This window comes from Coturnix japonica, chromosome 2, assembly GCF_001577835.2.
Source record: "Coturnix japonica isolate 7356 chromosome 2, Coturnix japonica 2.1, whole genome shotgun sequence".
Taxonomy (NCBI): Eukaryota; Metazoa; Chordata; class Aves; order Galliformes; family Phasianidae; genus Coturnix; species Coturnix japonica.
The window spans coordinates 64148774-64167085 of NC_029517.1; the positions used below are offsets into that span (position 1 = coordinate 64148774).

Below are 18312 nucleotides of genomic sequence, written 5' to 3' on the forward strand. Positions count from 1 at the left end.
TGTAAATGGGAAAATATAAATCAAAGTCTAGCCCTGCTTTTGGGAAGTCTGTACATGAGCTAGAGCAAGGACAGGGAGCAGTCTTAACACAGCAGCCCAGAACTTGGAGTGATTCACAGACTTGCCCAGGAAGCAGGGTAGATGCACTGTGTGTGGGCATCTCCACACTCACCTTCGAACAGTTGTTTAATTGTGTCTCTCTTTTATGATTATTTGATGGCTACTGCATTTCTGAAAGGAAACACTAATTAATCAAAGTACCTTATACCTTCAACCAGACAAACTTCCAAAGCAAAAAAGGGTTGTTAGAGTTAGGGTAGGATGGTCAGGTTGTTGTTGGACTTGATGATCTCGAAGGTCTTTTCCAGCCTGAGCATTGATTGATTCTATGAACCATTTCATTGTTGTCTCTATTTTGCCTTCACCCAGAGGCTGTTCTTTTCATACAAACATAGTAGGTTACTTCCTTTCCACATTGCAGGTAACTTTTGCAGCCATTACCACATTAAAGATTACCATTTAGGCTAATCAGATCTGTGTTCGGACGTAGTGTTTTCTCACCATCATAACTGTGATAAATGGAAGGAAATAGGCTGTTTTTACCTATCAGGTTTGAGGCTGAGATATCAAATGCCAGTCCTCACTCTCTTGTCCATTTAGGCCACTCAGATGCTTCATAATAGGCTGTTTTATTCCTTATAAGACATAAGCAGTTCAGATAGTACTTCAGTAAATGTTGTCATGCATTTATACACAAGGTTTTGCCCTCCTTTGTTTCCGAGCTTCATAGCAGGAACTTTATCTGCACTGCCAGATTACTACTGGAAGTGATGCTGTCTCCTGCAGGAGTCTGTGATGCTGTCTCCAGCAGCCCTGGAGCAGGACCACTGATATGCACAGAGGTGGTCTTGTTTACAAGATCCAGGTATGTCAGATCGGTATGTTGTGTCCCCCAAAGATTTCAGAACACTTACTTTGGATGGGGGCATCTACTGAGCTTCATTTAGGAAGGCTAAGTGAAGTGCCTGTATTTCTCTTCACATGTTAAATGGTTCTTTTAATGACTGTCAGCAAGTCCTTGTCACTCACTGTACTTCCCAGCCCCGCTTTCCCTTCTGATATCCTGCCATATTCAGAGATGTCTGACGTTTGTCAGAGATGAACATATTAGCTTAAGCAGGCCAGACAAGTATAAATAAGTTAACTGGAATCGATCCCATTTTTGTAGCTGAATGAATTGCCACCTCTGCTTATCTGCATAGTCTTAAAGTGTGCGCATTCTTAAATATTCTTTATTGGAGCAGTTGAAGACAGTACGTTTTGCTGTATTGCTGGTATGGCCAGAAGCATGGACATAGTTTCAGCAGTCAAACTGATGAATGGTTGCTCAGTAATTCACTGTAACTGTAATTCAAGTATCGCAATCTGTGAGTACACTTAAGTTTCATTTTAGCGTTGTCTGTAACTTGTCAGACATTATTCCTGCTTTCAAGCAAAAGACAGGTATTTCTTTCTGTCTATACACTGCTTCTTTAAACCTGCTTTCACTGATGCTTTCCAAGACTTACAACCAAGTTTTTTTCCAGCCTCTGCTCACTGGAGAAAGCAGGTTAGTGCAGATGTGCTTATCCTGAATAGAAAGGGCAAAGCTAGTGAACATCACAGATAGCACGTGTGTATATTTGAGTTTATAACACTAGATGGGAAGTTTTCAAAAAGGCATAAGTTTATTTGGTTCATTTCTTGATTGAAACAAAACAAAAATGCCTCTGATTTTAGCCTGGTCCAGTCATCCTCTTAGCCTTGACCTTTGCAAGCCATGCAACAATTGGAGCCGGGATGTCACTATGCAGTGATGCAGGTAGTTTTTGTACTTCTAAGTCTCATGTAGCTGTTGTGATCATTTGCTATCAGAATTTCAGCACCAGTCTGATGAAGGTCATCTAGATAAAGTCAGTGTTTTCTGGTGCTCTATTTGAGATTTATAGTGGAGGAAAAAATGTACTTTTTATCAAGGGTTCTTACAAGGTCTGGAGGGAAAAGTAGATGCCACATCAAATTTGATATGAAGCTGAAAGAGAAGAGCCAAGTGCAGACTCAGCAGAGAAGTGGAACGGTGAATCCTCATCAGGTCTGTCCTACGTTTCTATGATTTGTGCAGCATTTCCAGGTAGTGAAGAAGACACAGTTTCTCTTTGCCCTGCTGCTCTGTGCTGCACAGACTCTGTGCTGGGAGCCTTCATCTCCAGGAGAGCCAATGCTGCATCCCCAAGGATCAGCTGACAGCAGCTCAGTGCTGATGCCTGAGATGTGCCAAGCGCTGAGATACTGAATGTTTGGGCTAAAGTTGGTGGCTGAATGCAAGGGTGAGAAATCATAAAAAAAAATTAAAAAAAGGAGTTCTCTTTGCTGTCTCCGCTTCTCACAATATTTTTAAGATGGCTGAGTTGTGCCAAAAGATACAAGTCATCTTTGAAACAGTTTTTAAGTGTAAATGTGACATTTCCTCCACTAATCACACTTTCTTCAGGTGAAAGATAATAGAGTTGTCTGACTAGCTCAGCCTTGGTCTTTGCTGGAATAATTACTTCAGAATGAATTATAGCCATACTGGTGGGTTTGTAATTCGCTCTTTTTTGTGTTAAGTGCTCGGCTCATTTAGCATCTCATTTTGAACATGAAAATGTTCGAAGAGGGGAAAGATCAGTGATTTATATTTATACCCAGCATCCTTCTACCTTGTCCTCATTTTATTTTGAGTTATGTCGTAGCAGATACATCAGTCCAGTGAACCAACTATGTATTTTCCCCAAACATTGAAAATTCATGCTAATTTCTTTCCTACTAGTTCTCAGTCACAGGACATCTGTAATTAACAGTTAAATGATAAAGTTCTGTTGGTACGGATGGTACGTAACCACAGCTGATTACTTTTCTATTACCCATTTCTTATTTTTGAAGATCCATGTAAATGTGTGCTCATTTCCATCTTCTTCTCTAACCAAAAGTAAGTCATTTACTGTCTCTAGCCATATGGATTTCATATACCATTCGGAGCAACCCAGTCCTATATGGTAATGACTCAAAAACATACTGAATCCAGTTAGCAGCTTTGTAGATCATTACTCAAAGTATCTTATGGTTAAGTTTCATAACAGTCCCACTTATTATCTTGTATCCTCCATGTAACTCTTCATTAAAGGCATCTATGCCTTCAGTCAGCAAATGAGTGATTCACGGTTATTTCTCTCAATCCCAACACCTACTTCCAGCTCCACTTCTTAATTTGTGAAAGTCATACAGTCAGCCTGGGGTGATGTCTCACAATATAGAGAAACAGTTATAGGCAGTGATTGTGAACCAATTAATCTTTAATGAAAGCAGTCTCTTAGTGCTGCTGTATTTGATGATGTACCAAAAAATAAAGCTTGCAAGTAGAAGTAAGGCTTTGCAGGACTTGTATTACATTAACAAGAAGGGAGAATTTTGCCTACATAAATTAAACTTGTGCTCAAGGAGGGGCCCTAGGAAAGCTCCTAGTTTTGTAAGGTCTGCCTAAGCTATTGACCTCAGTCTTAAATGGTGGCAAATGAGTTCACACTGTTGCAAAGCTCAACTGGCATAGTTGTATTTGCCTACCTCTGCTCATGCAGTCTTGAACATAGTTGTTTCCTAACCAAACTGGTGTATTAAGTTTTAAGAAGAGGATCCGACTGACTGCTTCTGCTCATCAGTTTTAAACACTGCTATCCAGGGAGCCATCCCTCTTGTTTTGTAAAACGTCAGCTAAATCCTTAGTTGGCATAAAGGAGATGCCATTCCATTGCCTTCAATGGGAATAGGCCAGGATACTGCACTTAGCAGAGTTTGGGGACAGCCGGACATGTCTTTTCCTTACTCTTGTAAGACTTGTAAGAGTCCCATTTTGGACATAATGTTTTTACGTAATCTTCATAAATGAATGTATTTTAGTGATGATGTGGATTTACCAACTATTTCCACATGCATTTGTCTTAGCAGCATAAGGATTGTGCAGTTCTCACCCCCTGCACTATGCTGCTACAAGGATTGGTATGGCCATTCAGTGAACCAGACTGGGAATCTGTGTCTTTCTTTTTTTCTACCGGTTCATTTTCAAGTCACATCAGCTCTCACGCAGCCACTCAGACACACACGGACAGATGTGCTGGTTGAGAGCAGTAGGGCAAATCTGAGAAGCAGGGCAGCAGGATTTGTGCAAACAGCCCAGTTGATAAATGTGAAACCTCAGTTTTATTGACTCACTCATGTGCTATTGCAATAGTCACCCAGTATTCGGTGAAAAGAAAATAGATAAAGGCTCAAGCTTAAAATAAATAAATTAATTAATTAAATATATGAAGATTGATGCAACACAGTATGGATCTAAGAGTGAGCTTTGTAGGTGAATGCAGAGACTGATTCAGGTTTTTTCATTGCTTTTACCCCATTAACTCTTGTGGAGTTCCTGTGATGTGCTGTTGGATATATAAAATGAGAACCAGTCTCTCTTGGGATCTGAGAGACCAACCTTGTCCCTTTCTGTGCAGGTGTGCTAGCAGTATAAGTAAGCTCTATTCCATCTTGGAAGTGATTGTAGGTGTTTTGACTGTCATGTAACTGTTCAAATCCCTTGTCCTTCATACTGATACTCTGACTCCTCTGGTAGATTTGTGCAAGTGAAAGGGGAGATGACATTTCCTTCTGTGTATGCTAATGCAAAATCACAATAGCATCAAGTGTTATGATGATTAGATCTCGCACATAAAAAGCGCTTGGGTTTGAGGAGAGGAATCTACGATGTCCGTGCACCATAATCTACATGGTGTCTCTCTGGTTCTTCACTGCAGGTAGCAATGACAGTGCAAAAATATCACAGGGTTATTGTGGTCTACATCTTTTTAACAGCTACAGAGTTTCCTCTGTCATCTTTTTAAGCTGCTGTGTTCTCTCAGTGACTCTACGCATCCAGCACCAGTGTTTGTCCAGCTGTTTCTGCAGAGAGGTATCATGGGCTGGGGAGAAGAATTTGTGCATATATGTGAGCACAGTGCAGAGACATAGTAGTTGGAGACAGTTCAGAGGGGAGCTTGAGTAACAATGCAGCAATCTCAGCAGTATCCACGCCTAATGATTTTCATATTCTTTGGTACTGTGTTTCAAAACACAGTGCTACTGCTGTGTTTGAACGCCAGCCATGCTGGCTGGATATCACAAGAATTAGGCAAAGTAGAAAGCAAGCTGCTGATTTTAAGTGTGGTGACAGCTGGCAAGGTGACTGTTTGGGTAGCTGGCTACCTGCTGGTGGACAGTCTCTTCTGTTTGTTGCCAGGATTCACATGAGGAAGATGTACTAGCAGAGATGATGGAGTTTGAGGTCAAGCCACCAAATTGCTGCATCTTATGTATAATAAATATCAGTGTCTTCCTAAGTAACTCTAAAGTTCGTAATGTAAGAGTAACTGAGCTAATTTCAGTCATCTATCTGGAGCTGCTGCAGGCTGGGTGCAGCAGTCTGCAACCTACAGTGATTTACCTACAAGTAAAGCAGACGTGTGGGACTGTGTGTAGGAGTCTGTGGCATGTATAAATCTTTCTGCTATGATTTAGACAATTGTGCCAAGAATTTGATCTTATTTTGAGGAGAAAAGAGAATATACTTCCTAAATGCTGTGTAAGAGCCTCCAGTTCAGGGAACAACAGACTGCAGTGCTTTCAAAGTGCTACATGCCCCCATTAAGCCATTCTTTGTTACTGTACAGGCATAAGTCATAAATAGTTTATTTGTTCCCTGGCAACTTCATATTTCATGTAGGAACAAGAGAACACATCTACAGTGGAACTTTTATGAGATCAACATTTAATCTTTGAAAAAGTTATAGTAAACATCAAGGTTGCCGTGAAACCAGTGGTCTCACCAGTCCAAACAAAATTGCTAAGGTTAGTGAAAGACTTTGGAGCGATGGCTGTGAGTGTATATATGCACTTACATACATGTATTCCTGGTACTAGTACTGGTACTGGTACGAGGGATTGTTTTGTAATTTCCTCTCTATTTTTCAGTCTCTCTACCTGCAACAACACATGAAATTAATCACCTATGTAGCGAGGCCATCATCCTCAGAATAGTTGTCATTTTTGGGGTCTTCATACAAGAACTGGTATCTCCTATGGGTTGCAGATTTCCTACAGACTTGCTGGCAACATTGTTTTTTGGAAGCAAGACTTTATCCTTCTCATTCTAAACTGCCTGGACTTCAAAGTGAATGCAGATAGCTGAAAGCAGGGGGTTAAGTTATTGATATGAAATCAGAAGAGCACACAAAAGAAAGTTTCAGTTCAGCGTATCAAGGAGATGCAGCATCTTCTCTGACTGTTCCTTAGAGCTTTCCTAAGGCATCTCAGCCCTGAAGCAAAGGGACAGACAGAGGAGTGACATTCTCCCTTTGGGTTACTGTCATAAGGAGCGGACTTCACTCTTTTGCTGGTTTTATTTTTCCATTGGCTTTAGTCACTGCAAGATAACTCGTGTTGCTTCAGTATCTTCTGTATTTCAGCAGTGGCTACAACACTAATGAAATGGTTGCTGGCCTAGAGAGGTTACATCATTTTCAGGTGATTCCTTTTTCCCTCTCTGTCTGTCTTTTTCTCTCTCTTCTGTTCCCTACAGAAGCTTTTCCGTGTTTCTTTTATTTCCAGGGAATATAACACTGGTAAAACAGATCTCTTTTGCCACATGCAGCAACCATTATTTGCATTTCCTACTTGCTTGGCTTCCAGAACCTTCCAGGCTTTTTGCCTCCGTGTCCTTTTAATGCAATGGGATAAGCAAACATATGATTTGTATTTGTTCGGAGCTGTCTTTGTTAATCAAGAAAACTTGCTGCACTTTAAAGACTGTTGAATTTTATGCCTCAGAACTGGAGAGTATTGCCACCTAGTTCATCCTCCCACTTCAAAGCAGGATCGGCTCTACTTATAGCATTTCTGACAGACACTTGTGTAACCAGTCCTTAAAGATTTCCAGCAGTGAATGACCCCTCCGTCTTTCCAAGCGAGTTTACAAGCAGAACATTTTTGCAGTTTGAGCCCATTACTTTCTTCTCCTGCCTCCTATAAATGTTGATGAACAGATTATTACCTAACTGTGTATTTTATGTATTTTAAGGGTGCTTTAATGCTCCTTCTTCTTTATGCTGAGCAATCAGCATTCTCTCAGTCTTCCCTCATAATTCATGTTATCTGGACATCTGCTCATTCTCATTGCTCCCAGAAGACCTGCCACCAGTTGTTTCACATCTTTCTTGAGGGTACTTCAGCTGAGCCAGCAGCAGCGTTGAGTAGAGTAGAAGGATGTCAATCCGGCTGCCTTCCTGTACTTCATCCTAGAATGATGTTTGCTTAGGTGAAAGCACAACATCACCGATTCACCTTCAGCTTGTCATTCCTTGTGGTTCATATGTCATCTGTACAGGGCTGCTGTATACCCAGTTGTTTCTCGTTCTCACTGTGCAGCTGGTTGTTCCTAGCGAAATACAGAAGCTTGCACTTGTCCTGATTGAATTCTGTCCTTCAGCTTCTCCAGTTTGTCAAGATTGTTCTAGTCTTGTCCCCAGATGCACTTGCTGTTTTACCCAATTTAATGTAATTTGCTGGTTAGCAAACACTTATTCTGCATCAGCTATTCCATTAATGAAAATATTCCATCATACAGAAGCCAGGATGAAGAACCCTACAAGAAGAACCCATCAGATTTGGCTACAAACTATGGATGACTGCTTCCAGAAGCAACAAATTATTGTCAGCTACTCCAGCTGTTTCACCCTTTAGTGGCAATCACGTAGATCACTGGTTTGCTCATCTGCCTTTATGTAGCCCCCTCCAAGATGAAACACTTACAAAGGCATATTTTGTACTACCTGATCTTATCAACTGGATCTACTGTTTTTCTTTTTTCTTTTTAACATTTTCTATGTAATTCATTATAATTTTAAACATCTTTATTGGCATTTCTTCACATCACCTGCAACTTCTTAAAATTTTTCTGTGTTTTGTGGAATATTCATCCTAGACTATTTTTTCTTACCTGGTTTAGCAGACTGAAGTTGTGTATACACCCCAACATGTGCATCATGTTTGCTACTTGCTGGGGCATCAACTACCATATTCTTGATGTGCGCTTACAATTGCAATGGTGATTATCTACACCAGAGTCTTTCCAGGTATTTGAAGTAAAAACAACTGATCTAGAGCTCCCCTGGTTTTTTAGGTAGTTTGTTGTTTTTTCCTTTTCAAAAATAAGCACAAACATTTAGTATCTTACTTACCCTCCAGGTAACCTCCAAGTGACCTCAAAGACAACTGATGACAGCTGTGGGATGTCTTCCACTTGTTTCTAAATATCTTAGAGCAAAGTTCATCAGGCTCGGACGATTTAAGAGCATTTGATTTAGCCTAGTGCTCACTGTGTATTCCCCACTCTGGGCTGAAATCTTATCCCTTCTTTGCTGATATTATTTCCCAGTAGTTAGAGGATCAGCTGGCCTTTTAAGAAGCCTTAGCAAAAATGTTATTTTGGACTTTCTAAAGTAATGTATCAATGGCTTTCCTTCCTTTCTTGAATAGTAGACCAATAATTTCATAGTATTTACTAATGAAGCATCTAATATTGTTCCCTGACCTATTTGTCTTCATGCCCACATTGTGTTTTAGCAAGGGATGCTCCTGTCATCTTGTAGGAGCTATTCACTGCGCAAGCACTGTATCATACTCATGTTTCCTTTCTTCTGTCCTTTCACAAAGGGTGGGCATAATATTAATGATATTGATGCCAAGCATCAGTTAAGAGCTTTCCAAACTAATACTCATTTTGACAACTGTAAAAGTTCTGTCCAATGCACCTGATTGCTACAGTTTGTCTGGTTTCAGTACAACTAACATTCCCCACCACCCTTCTGTTCAAAATAACCAGGCAAGCCTCATCTATAAGACAAAGAGTTTTAGCTTTATATGATGCTGTGAGTGTATTGTCCATGCAGATGGGACCCAGTAATAGGGTCTGGGGTTTTTTCATTTGCTTTTATTGTTTTGGTGGTGATTTTTTGTTTTTGTTTTTGTTTTAACCTATTTAACAGTCAGATAGCTTTTCTCTGTGTTAATAGTAGTTCAGTCTGCTGGACAGTGGTCATCCTCACTTTGAGGACTTCTTCTTAGTTGTCTTCCAAAGGCAGCAACTGTCAGAACAGCAATAAAAACAGGTTTCTTGTGTCTGTTTATGTGAAACCAAACCACCCTCAGGGGGGTGAAAGCGGGGAATTTCTGTATCTTCAAAACAAAACCAGTTAGCCCAATAAAGGCTCATAGAATCTGACAATTCTGTAAGAAAAATCATATATGGAGTGGAACGAAATAATAAAGAGCACTTAATTGTGTGAACAGGTGAAGAATTTGCGCTAGTCTTTACATGTGCTGTAGAAGCCCATTGAGAAACTCCCTGTATTCACACACACAGATGAACAAATGTTTTTGAGTTGCCTTCAAGTGCTGCAGACTGCCTGCAGGTGCTTTTAATTTGTTGCTTTTGCACAAAAAGGACAAGTGATTTCTTTCTCCTTCTGCTCTTGATCTTGAAGCCCCTTGTGTCCTCCTGTTAACTCTTCTGTTCCATCTTCTTCCTCTCCTGTTTTCTCTGTATTTAAATTTAGTTTGTCACCTGCCAAACACAGAGCACTTGGTTATCGTGTCCACTGTATATGGGATGAGATGCTTTTTCCTGCCATAGCCCATTTTATTTCCAAGGTAACTGAAAGGGTCTGTGACTGCAGTCATTCATGTCCCCCTCTGTCACTGATTTGCTGTGTGACTTTGGAAAAATCATACAGGTTCCCAATCTGTGTCCAGAGCCACGTCCCTCTTTACCTCACCTCTAGTTAAATGTAAAAGGAACTTCAGCACCTACCTCCTGTATGTGGTGAGGACAAACATGCTGGTCTCAGTGATGTCTACACAAGTACCTGAGCCAACATACAGTCCTTACTTACAACAAAAGTCCTTACATTTGTCTGCCACCTGAATTTGTGGACCACGATTTCTGCTCATGTTCTATGGAGGTCATTTCTTAGGAGAATGAATTGTTCTAAATTCTCATTTAAATTCCCTTTTTTCTCGATTATGAAATGTGTTTTAATTTGGCAGCAATGTTATTTTTAGTAATACTTTTTGTAGCCGTTAGTATTAACATGTAGTTGGGGGAGAAAAAACTGCTAAATATTTATACTTCTCTTCTTTGATCTTTCACTCAGAAGAACTGAAAAGGTATCACATTTAACATTTTTACTGTAAATATTTTAGATAGCATTTGAAAGAGTCCACATTCACCTCTCACGTTGGTTTTGTTCAAATTATTGAGGTAAGTTGTCACTTTTAAGTGCTTCCAGATGACATTTTGGTTGCCAGTGGTTGGAAACTTGTGGTTGATACTGTGTGACTAATGACCAGTGATGGAACTAACGCTGCTTTTGGAAGATGCAGGACCAGACCCTCTCTCTTCATTTCACCATGTTTCAGGGGGATGTAAATATTTTTGGGCTTGGCCTCTCATGGCAATTGTAGTTTTGCTGTGGCTTATGAGCTACACAGAGAGAGAAGGTCAAGGCAGCAATTCCTACAAGGCGCGGTATCCAAATCAAGTTATTTTGTTCTTTTGGTTGCTGGGTTGGCAAGTGTTTAAGCCTCTATTAATCAAATAGTAAACAAAAACAAAAGCATTGCCCTTTGCATTTTGTTTTGGTGAAAACCCGATTAGACAGTGAAAAGCATTTGTCACTGAACCTTCACAATTAAACCTAGGTAAAGAGAAGCTAAATAAAACTCTTCGCTATATACACAACAGGTGTTACATCTTGTGCAATGCTGAGACTATCACTTTTTCTCTCATGCTTCCAATTATTTTTCTATGTTTAGCACATAATTAAATGTCCCAAATATTTTACCAAACAACCTTCTCTTGTTTTCTACTGCAGTAGGTAGCAGTTGTTTCACTGGATCTTTAGGTTTGTATTAGTATCAGAATGTTTGCTTTTTCCTATCATTATTCCACTTGTGTAGTCCTTTTAGAGTGGTAACCTTGAAGAAGTCTGTTGTATTTTTTTAACCATGCTCTGAGCCACATCAGCTTGCACACATTCTGATCTTTATGTGGCTGCCCACTGCAGGGTTTTCTTTTATTCCTGAAAGCCTCAGCCTTGGTAAGTTGAGAGACCCATTCCATTAAAAGTGCATGAAGTTGTTTCTCTCTGGCATGGCGAATGCTCCAGGGTTACCGTGCTGTCAGCAACTCTTGAAGATACTCAGCCTCTAGCCTATCTATCTGCCTGGATTTAGAGCAGGATTTTGAACTGTCTCACTAGATGGAATGGTGAACCCTTAGAAACTGAAGAGGCCTCATGTGATTGGAGAGAGCAAAGTTTGTCTTAAGAAGAGGGACATCTCTGACTTCCAGATTTAAATCTGTGTGGAATCAACTCCTTAGTATTGATACCTGCACTTGATACATGGTTTTCCCAAAGAGAGGGAGACTGGAGTGGACAGACAGTTTGCACCAGTGCTGGAATCCATCCCCTTGAGAACTGGTTTCATACCTGATGTACAACCACTGAGTATTACTTTCTTCAAGGAATCAATGAACTGTATTAAAAACAAAACTAATAAAAAGCCTAACTACAATCTGAAAGCCTATGGCTTTGCAGTGTTTTCCTGGCTTTCCATGGCAGCAAAATTTTGTGTCACAGTTATCTTGTTATCCTAAGGAGACTTTGGATATTCTTTTGGTGTAATGGAGAATGACACTGTTCTTCCTATACTTCACAACTGTGATGTTTCACTGTTCCTTGAATGAGACAGATTCAATTTCTTTTGGTGCTTTGAGGCGTTGGGGCTCTTTAGTGGGAAGTGCTTGCTTGGATCTGAAGTGGGTTGGCTGTATTGTATTACTGAGACACCTGTAACAGTGCACCAGGGAAATATCCTTTCAGGTTTTATGGTGTAACTTGTTCTGCTTGCAAGATTCCCTTATGGTTTGGAGCTGAGAGGGAAGAGCTCCACACCATCCTCATGTTGGTTCTTCTTTTGCTGGCATTCATCAGCAAACTATGATGGTGTCTTGAAATGAAAAAAATTAGATAGGGACCAAAATGCTGGGCTAAAGGATAAATAATTGGTTGAGTAGTTTCACTGAGCTTTTAGTGAATGCATCTAATAGTCAAGAGACTTCCTACTTCGGATTATACTTGTGAAACATCCTTTCATTATATAACTGGGTTTAGGTGCAAGGAAGGCAGGTCGTGCTTGACTAATTTGATCTTCTGTGACCATGTGAATTGCCTTGTGGATGAGGGAAAGGCTGTGGATGTAAAATAGAAACAGACTGTGTTTAATATCTTTATTGCTGATCTGTATGAGGGGACTGAGTGCACCCTCAGTAAGTTTGCAGATGACATTGATTTGGTAGTAGTGTCCATCTGCCTGGGGATAGGAAGGTCCTGCAGAAGGGTCTGGATAGACTGGATCACTGGGCTGAGGCCAATTGTATAAGCTTTAACAAAACCAAGTACTGAGTCCTATGCTTTGGCCACAACAACCCCATGCATCACTACAGGCTTGGGGCAGAGTGGCTGGAAAGCTGTGCAAAAGAAAAGGATTTTGAGGTGTTAGTTAACATCTGGCTGATGTTAACAAGCCACCAGTGTGCCCAGGTGGTCATAAAGGCCAACGGCATCCTGTCTTGTGTCAGAAGTAATGTAGCCAGCAGGAGCAGGGAGGTGATCATCTCCCTGTGCTTAGCTCTGGTGAGGCCACACCACAAGTACTCTGTTCAGGTTTAGGCCGCTCACTACAAGAAAGTTATCAAAGACCTAGCACAAGTCCATAGAAGGGCAACAAAGCCAATGAGGGATCTGGAACACAGATTTGATGAGGAGTGGGTGAGGGAACTGGGTTTGTTTAGTCTGGAGAAGAGAAAGCTCAGATGAGACCTTACTGCCCTCTACAATGACCTGAAAGGAACTTGTGGTGAGGTGAAAGTCAGCCTCTTCTCCAAGATAACTTGTAATAGAGCAAGAGGTAATGGCCTCAAGTTGCACCAGGCAAGGTTTAGGTTGGATATTTGGAAACATTTCTTCACAGAAAGAGTAGTGAAACACTGGCACAGGCTGCCCATGGAGGTGGTGGTGTCACCATCCCTGGAGGTGTTCAAGAGCCATGTGGATATGGTACTAGGGAAAATGGTTAGTGGTCATGGTGGTGATGTGTTGACAGTTGGACTAGATATCTTAGTTGTCTTTTCCAACCTTAATGATTCTGTGATCTCTGTTTCTTCTGACATGTAAGAAATTAGGTGAGAGATTTAGGTAGAAAAAGCAAAGTCATTATATATACAAAATGTTCAGATACTTGAAAATGGTTTACATCCTATTTATGAATATATGAGTGTCTCAGACACTTAGAAGCTGAACAAGTTTGAGTGCTTGCATTTTTTGTCTAGCTTTCATTAACTTAACTAGCAGCTGTTGTTTATGTGCTTTGCCACTACATCCTGTACAGTGCTTTCTTATTAACAGATTTTTGACCTTTTCTTTCTTTCAAGAATATGAGATAAGCTTAAAAATGAATTGATATTAAAGAAAGGAAGAATGAAAAAATACAAACAGGTTCAAGGTTTTGTATTTGGTTACAGATTTCACCATGTCCATATAGAAGACAGAAAAAAGTCCATTATGGTCTCAAGTTTTTGAAATAGAATAGCAATTATTTGTAGTCCCATTCTCTCTCAATCTCTTTTACAATTAAAACCACAAAGAAAAAAACAGCCAACGCAGTGGTCAAGTAATATTGACAATCTCAGAATGGTTGTGTTGAGCTGAACTGTTTTTGAAATTGAACCATGCTTCTGCCAGGTATCAGCTGTTCAACAGAGATGACCATTCCCTGCTTTCTGTGGATTTAAAACAGTTCTTTCTTCTGGAGGTGATCTAGTGCCTTTCCCTAGCATGAAAATCCGCTAAAACAAAAACAAGTCCATTTAAAAATATATGCTCTTATATACAATACGCTCTTCCAGAGAAATGGAGTATTAGCATTTGAAAGGACAGATGAGAATGCATCTTTGGGAAAGGCCTTTGTTCAGAGAATTACAGCTATATTCTACATGCATATCACCATGGTAATTGAATTGTTTGGCCTTGACAGTAAGGTATATAGCACAAGCCTTTTGCCATTTTCCATGATGTGGTTCCTAGCAAAGAGTGCAATTTGTCAATTTAAAATTTATAGTATGACATTTAGCAGTTGCACTTACTTTAGTAGTGGTGGATGTGGTCTGAAAGCATGAAACAAAGAGGAAAAGGTAATTTCATCTTCTTTGTGCTGTTGGATGCTGAAGACTTTGGTATCTTTTTAAGACAGGAAAACGAAGAAGCAAGCTTCAAGTAAATTGGGGAGAGATGCTTTGGCTGGGTAGGTTCCTCAAGGAGAGGTTATAGCTCTTGAATGTGTTTCATGCAGGAACTGTGGCCAAAATCTACCAGTTGTGGAGGCCTTCCTTCCCATAGTTTTTCAGACAGCAAATGTAAGTGGCTGTATCTGAATTGGGTATCCAAGTGTGATTCTGAACCATAGACAGCCATGCATTCAGCTTCTATTGGCTTTCCTTAAAGTAATTCCATGGGATGTTGGTAGGGATTTTTGCTGTGTCACCAGCACTGAGGGTTTAACATCATATTTTTGTGGACTGGAGAGTTCAGTGTCAGAGAGTTTTACCTACTGTAAATTTAAGGTGTTTTTCTGGTACCATGCTGGCGAAGCTAATACATGGGTATTGTTTTTTCTTGCCTTTCATTCTAGTTCCAATTCCAGTGTCAGGTCACTTTCATGATCATTCTACTAGACAGCTGCGAGACCGAGGTTCCTTAATTTCTTGCTGCGCAAAGATACCAGGCTGAAATAGCAAAACATAGGCACTGACCTTCAGGATGCCTCATGCAGGGAACCTGACCAGGCACTGAGCATTTCTCTAGCACGTGAATGCAGCTGCATGCCAATTCCTTCAAATCACGAGGCAAAGCTGTTTCCTCCAAAAAACACATGAAAGGACTTCTGACATTGTTTCACTTCAGTGTTTTTTCACCAACTGTGTTCTTGTTTCCTCCTGCGGCCTCAGAATACATCCCTGTCTTCCTTTTCCCTTTGAGCAGTGCTTCACTGTGTTCACTGCGTTTCATTACCTGAGAGCCGCAGGCTGGTGCAGAGGAGACTTGTGACACTGAGATCAGCTAAAGCCTAATGGGAGAGAAGGAGTCCGCGTGACTGCAAGCTGCAGCTTAGGTAAACAAAGCCCCATGCACTCAAGCTTCTATTTTGAATTTATTATTTCTTTTTCATTTTTATTTTTGTATCTTTTTTACCTGGTGAAGCTGCTGTTCTTGGTTTTAGCCTCATTTTTTTTTCTGCTGGTCAGGACAGAGAGCTGCTGCTTCTCTATCATCAAGCTGCAGCATGACATGCAGGAGAGAGTTCGTTATGCAGCAGCAGAGCTATCTTTACAATAGGCTGTGACTGTGCATCCTCAGAGAACATGGAAACATGCAAAGCAAGAAGAAAAATCAGCAAATGTATTATTTGCTGACAATAATTGTTTCCAGACACAGCTTATGATAGTGATTAATCACATTGTCTTAGTATTTTAGTTGGGGATAGGGCAGGTATTAAGTGGAAAAGTCCAAGGAGTATTCTTCCTCATCTGCCTTGAAAAGTTATCTGGTAGTGCCCTGAAAACAATGCTTCAGTTTTCTGAAACTTAAAAGTTTGTCTTTTACTGAGATAATAATAATTATTATTATGTAACAACACTTATGCTTCTTTCTAATTAGTAATAAATATGCAAATAATCCTAGCTAAAAGAAAAATGTAACATACCAACCACGAGTGATGTGTAGCCAGCCATGTGTGTCAGCATTTATGTTGCTGTTTGACTATAATTACATTTAGATTAATTACATTTAATTCAGTCTCTGTTTTATCTGCCATACCAATGCTTAACTACACTTGCAGCTTTCTGAACTGCAGTCCAGTGCTACCCTGTAAGACATCTGGCCTTTCCTAGTTTAAAATCCTCCTGAAGACGCTGTTTTCCTCAGCTCCCACAGGAGACTAATGCATCATATTGTGGCCTATTTAATTTGCCCGTGAATGAGCTGCTCGCTAGGGTGAAGGGAGGGAACTACATGAACACATGGGACAAGAGAAATCATTACCTTCAGTTAACCATGACCAGTAAAGGAATTATGCTGTAGCTACCCCTAGCAAAGCTTAACTACATTAAGCAAACTTATTCTTACTTTACATTAAATGGTAGCAATAGATTTCCTTCCTGGAAGATATTCCCAGTATATAGTAGAGTTTCAGGATCAGGCGTATGTCTGTTCAGCTGCTGAAGAGATTTTCAGCTGGAGCTGAAACATTTGGAAATGTTTTTGTTCAGGTGGATTGTTATGCCATTAAAAGTCAAAGTGTTACAAGCCGTAATGGTATTTGGTAGTCTTTTTTTGAGAATCGTTTTTATTGAGGCCCAATTAATTATCCCTTCCTCTTAATCAGATTTCTCTGGGTAGCAGCTGTCCAAACCCTTCTTATTCCATTTCCTCATTTCTCCTAGTTCTCTCCTCCCAACTGCTTTGCAGTGGTGGAGCAGAGCAGAGCAGAGCAACACCTTCTCTGCAGTTACACTTCCCTCTTTTCTCTTGAAAATCACTTTTCTACATTTACCCTGCACTCTGGGGAAGCTCTTGGCTGTCTTTTAACAGTTAACTGCAGTCAGCTAGCAACTGATGAAACACAGTGTGCCCTTTCTTATACTAGTCAGATTTCACTTGCTTCGTCTTCAAAGAACACAAAAGAAATGGAGGAATGCTTTAATTTGAAATAACTTCTGTTATGGTTATGGTTACGTTATGATGGGTGAGGATGGCAGTTCCCTTTGTGGGAACTTTCACAAGGAAGCCATCCCAAGCAGCTCTGTGAAGACTGTGGGCCTCTGCCTCACCTCACAGTGACTGCTGGGAGTCCAGCTTCTTCCCATCCATCAGTTTGGCTGTGGAGATGGAGGACAATGTCCCGTGTCACCTCAGTTGAAAAATGAATGTTGCTTTTGTGGATGTGTGTTGAGACTCTTCCTCCATGCTGGAGAAAGGTGAGGCCTGAGATGCGTCGTGTTACCTAACAGCGTTGCTTCCCAGCATGTTGAGTTTGAGTAGTGTTTTCCTTATATCTTCACCAGCCCCAGCAGTCTGAGGGGGCTACGTGTGCACAGTGCTCCCAGGAGACAGCCGTGTTAGTACCAAAACGAGAGACCTGCAGAAAAACTGAGTGGATGTATAAGGTGGACTTCAGCAAAGTCTTCTGCCAGAATTAAAATTCAGCTCAGTCCTGCCTCTCCAGACTGTGTACTTTAGCATTAAGATGATTTTCAAGCAACAGGAACAAAATTAGGCAGCAAATAAAAAATGGTCCAGAGGGTAAGTGTTCGGCCTCAAGTATTTGCATTGGTAGGCACGTGTATTTATGAGTCTTCTTTTGGTTTGTGTTTTGTAGGACAAAGAAGGTCAGCCATTGCTACCGTATCGTTTACCGTCACCCGGAGAGGACTTTAACACAGAACGAGGTGCATCGGATCCATCAGGCTATTGAAGAATCAGCAGTTCGAGAACTTGGGGTTGAGGGCAGGTTCTGAAGCCCTAATGAAGTTGTTTTCTCATTTTTCCCCCCTTTTTTTTGTTTTACTTTTTTTTAGAATGAAGGGTACCAGTAAAGAGGAATTCTGTGACTGAAACTAGCATATGAAACAAATGATATGTGGGCAATGGTGAAATTACCAGATAATAAACATTTCTATTAAGAAATAATTGACAAGACAGAGGCGCATTATTTTAAGAAAACGGGGAGCAGCAGTAATGTGAGATTTCCCTCTTGTTACAACAAGAAATACACTGCCTGGTGGTTTTCTGTGTCGTTAATTGGTCCCTGGGTTCCATTAAATTCCAGTAAATAGTTGGCATTATTTCTGTGTTGACAGGATCTTCTGTCTGCATAACGAGTGAAGCAAAACAGAGACAATTTTATTCTTCCACCTCTCCCTCTCTTTTAGTAAGAAATGGCAGGTTTTCCTTCACGAAAACTTCCAAGAGGTAAACCTTGTGAAGTTTGGCTCTTGTGCCATCAGTGTCCTTGGGTATCACTTCCATT

At 40.5% G+C, this 18312-nt stretch overlaps 1 protein-coding gene across 5 annotated transcripts in view; it reads left to right on the plus strand.

Annotated features, from left to right (window-relative positions):
• FARS2 (phenylalanyl-tRNA synthetase 2, mitochondrial) overlaps positions 1–17979 on the plus strand; it is a 210384-nt gene extending 192405 nt beyond the window's left edge. For 3 of the 5 annotated variants that reach the window (XM_015854558.1, XM_015854557.2, XM_015854554.2), the window contains one exon: positions 17662–17972. In XM_015854558.1, the coding sequence (XP_015710044.1) occupies positions 17662–17800 (139 nt within the window). In that variant the 3' untranslated portion in view covers positions 17801–17972. Of the gene's footprint in view, positions 1–17661 lie in introns of all 5 variants that reach the window. The other 2 variants (XM_015854553.2, XM_015854555.2) reach the window with 1 other exon arrangement.
• Positions 17980–18312: the final 333 nt, after the last annotated feature.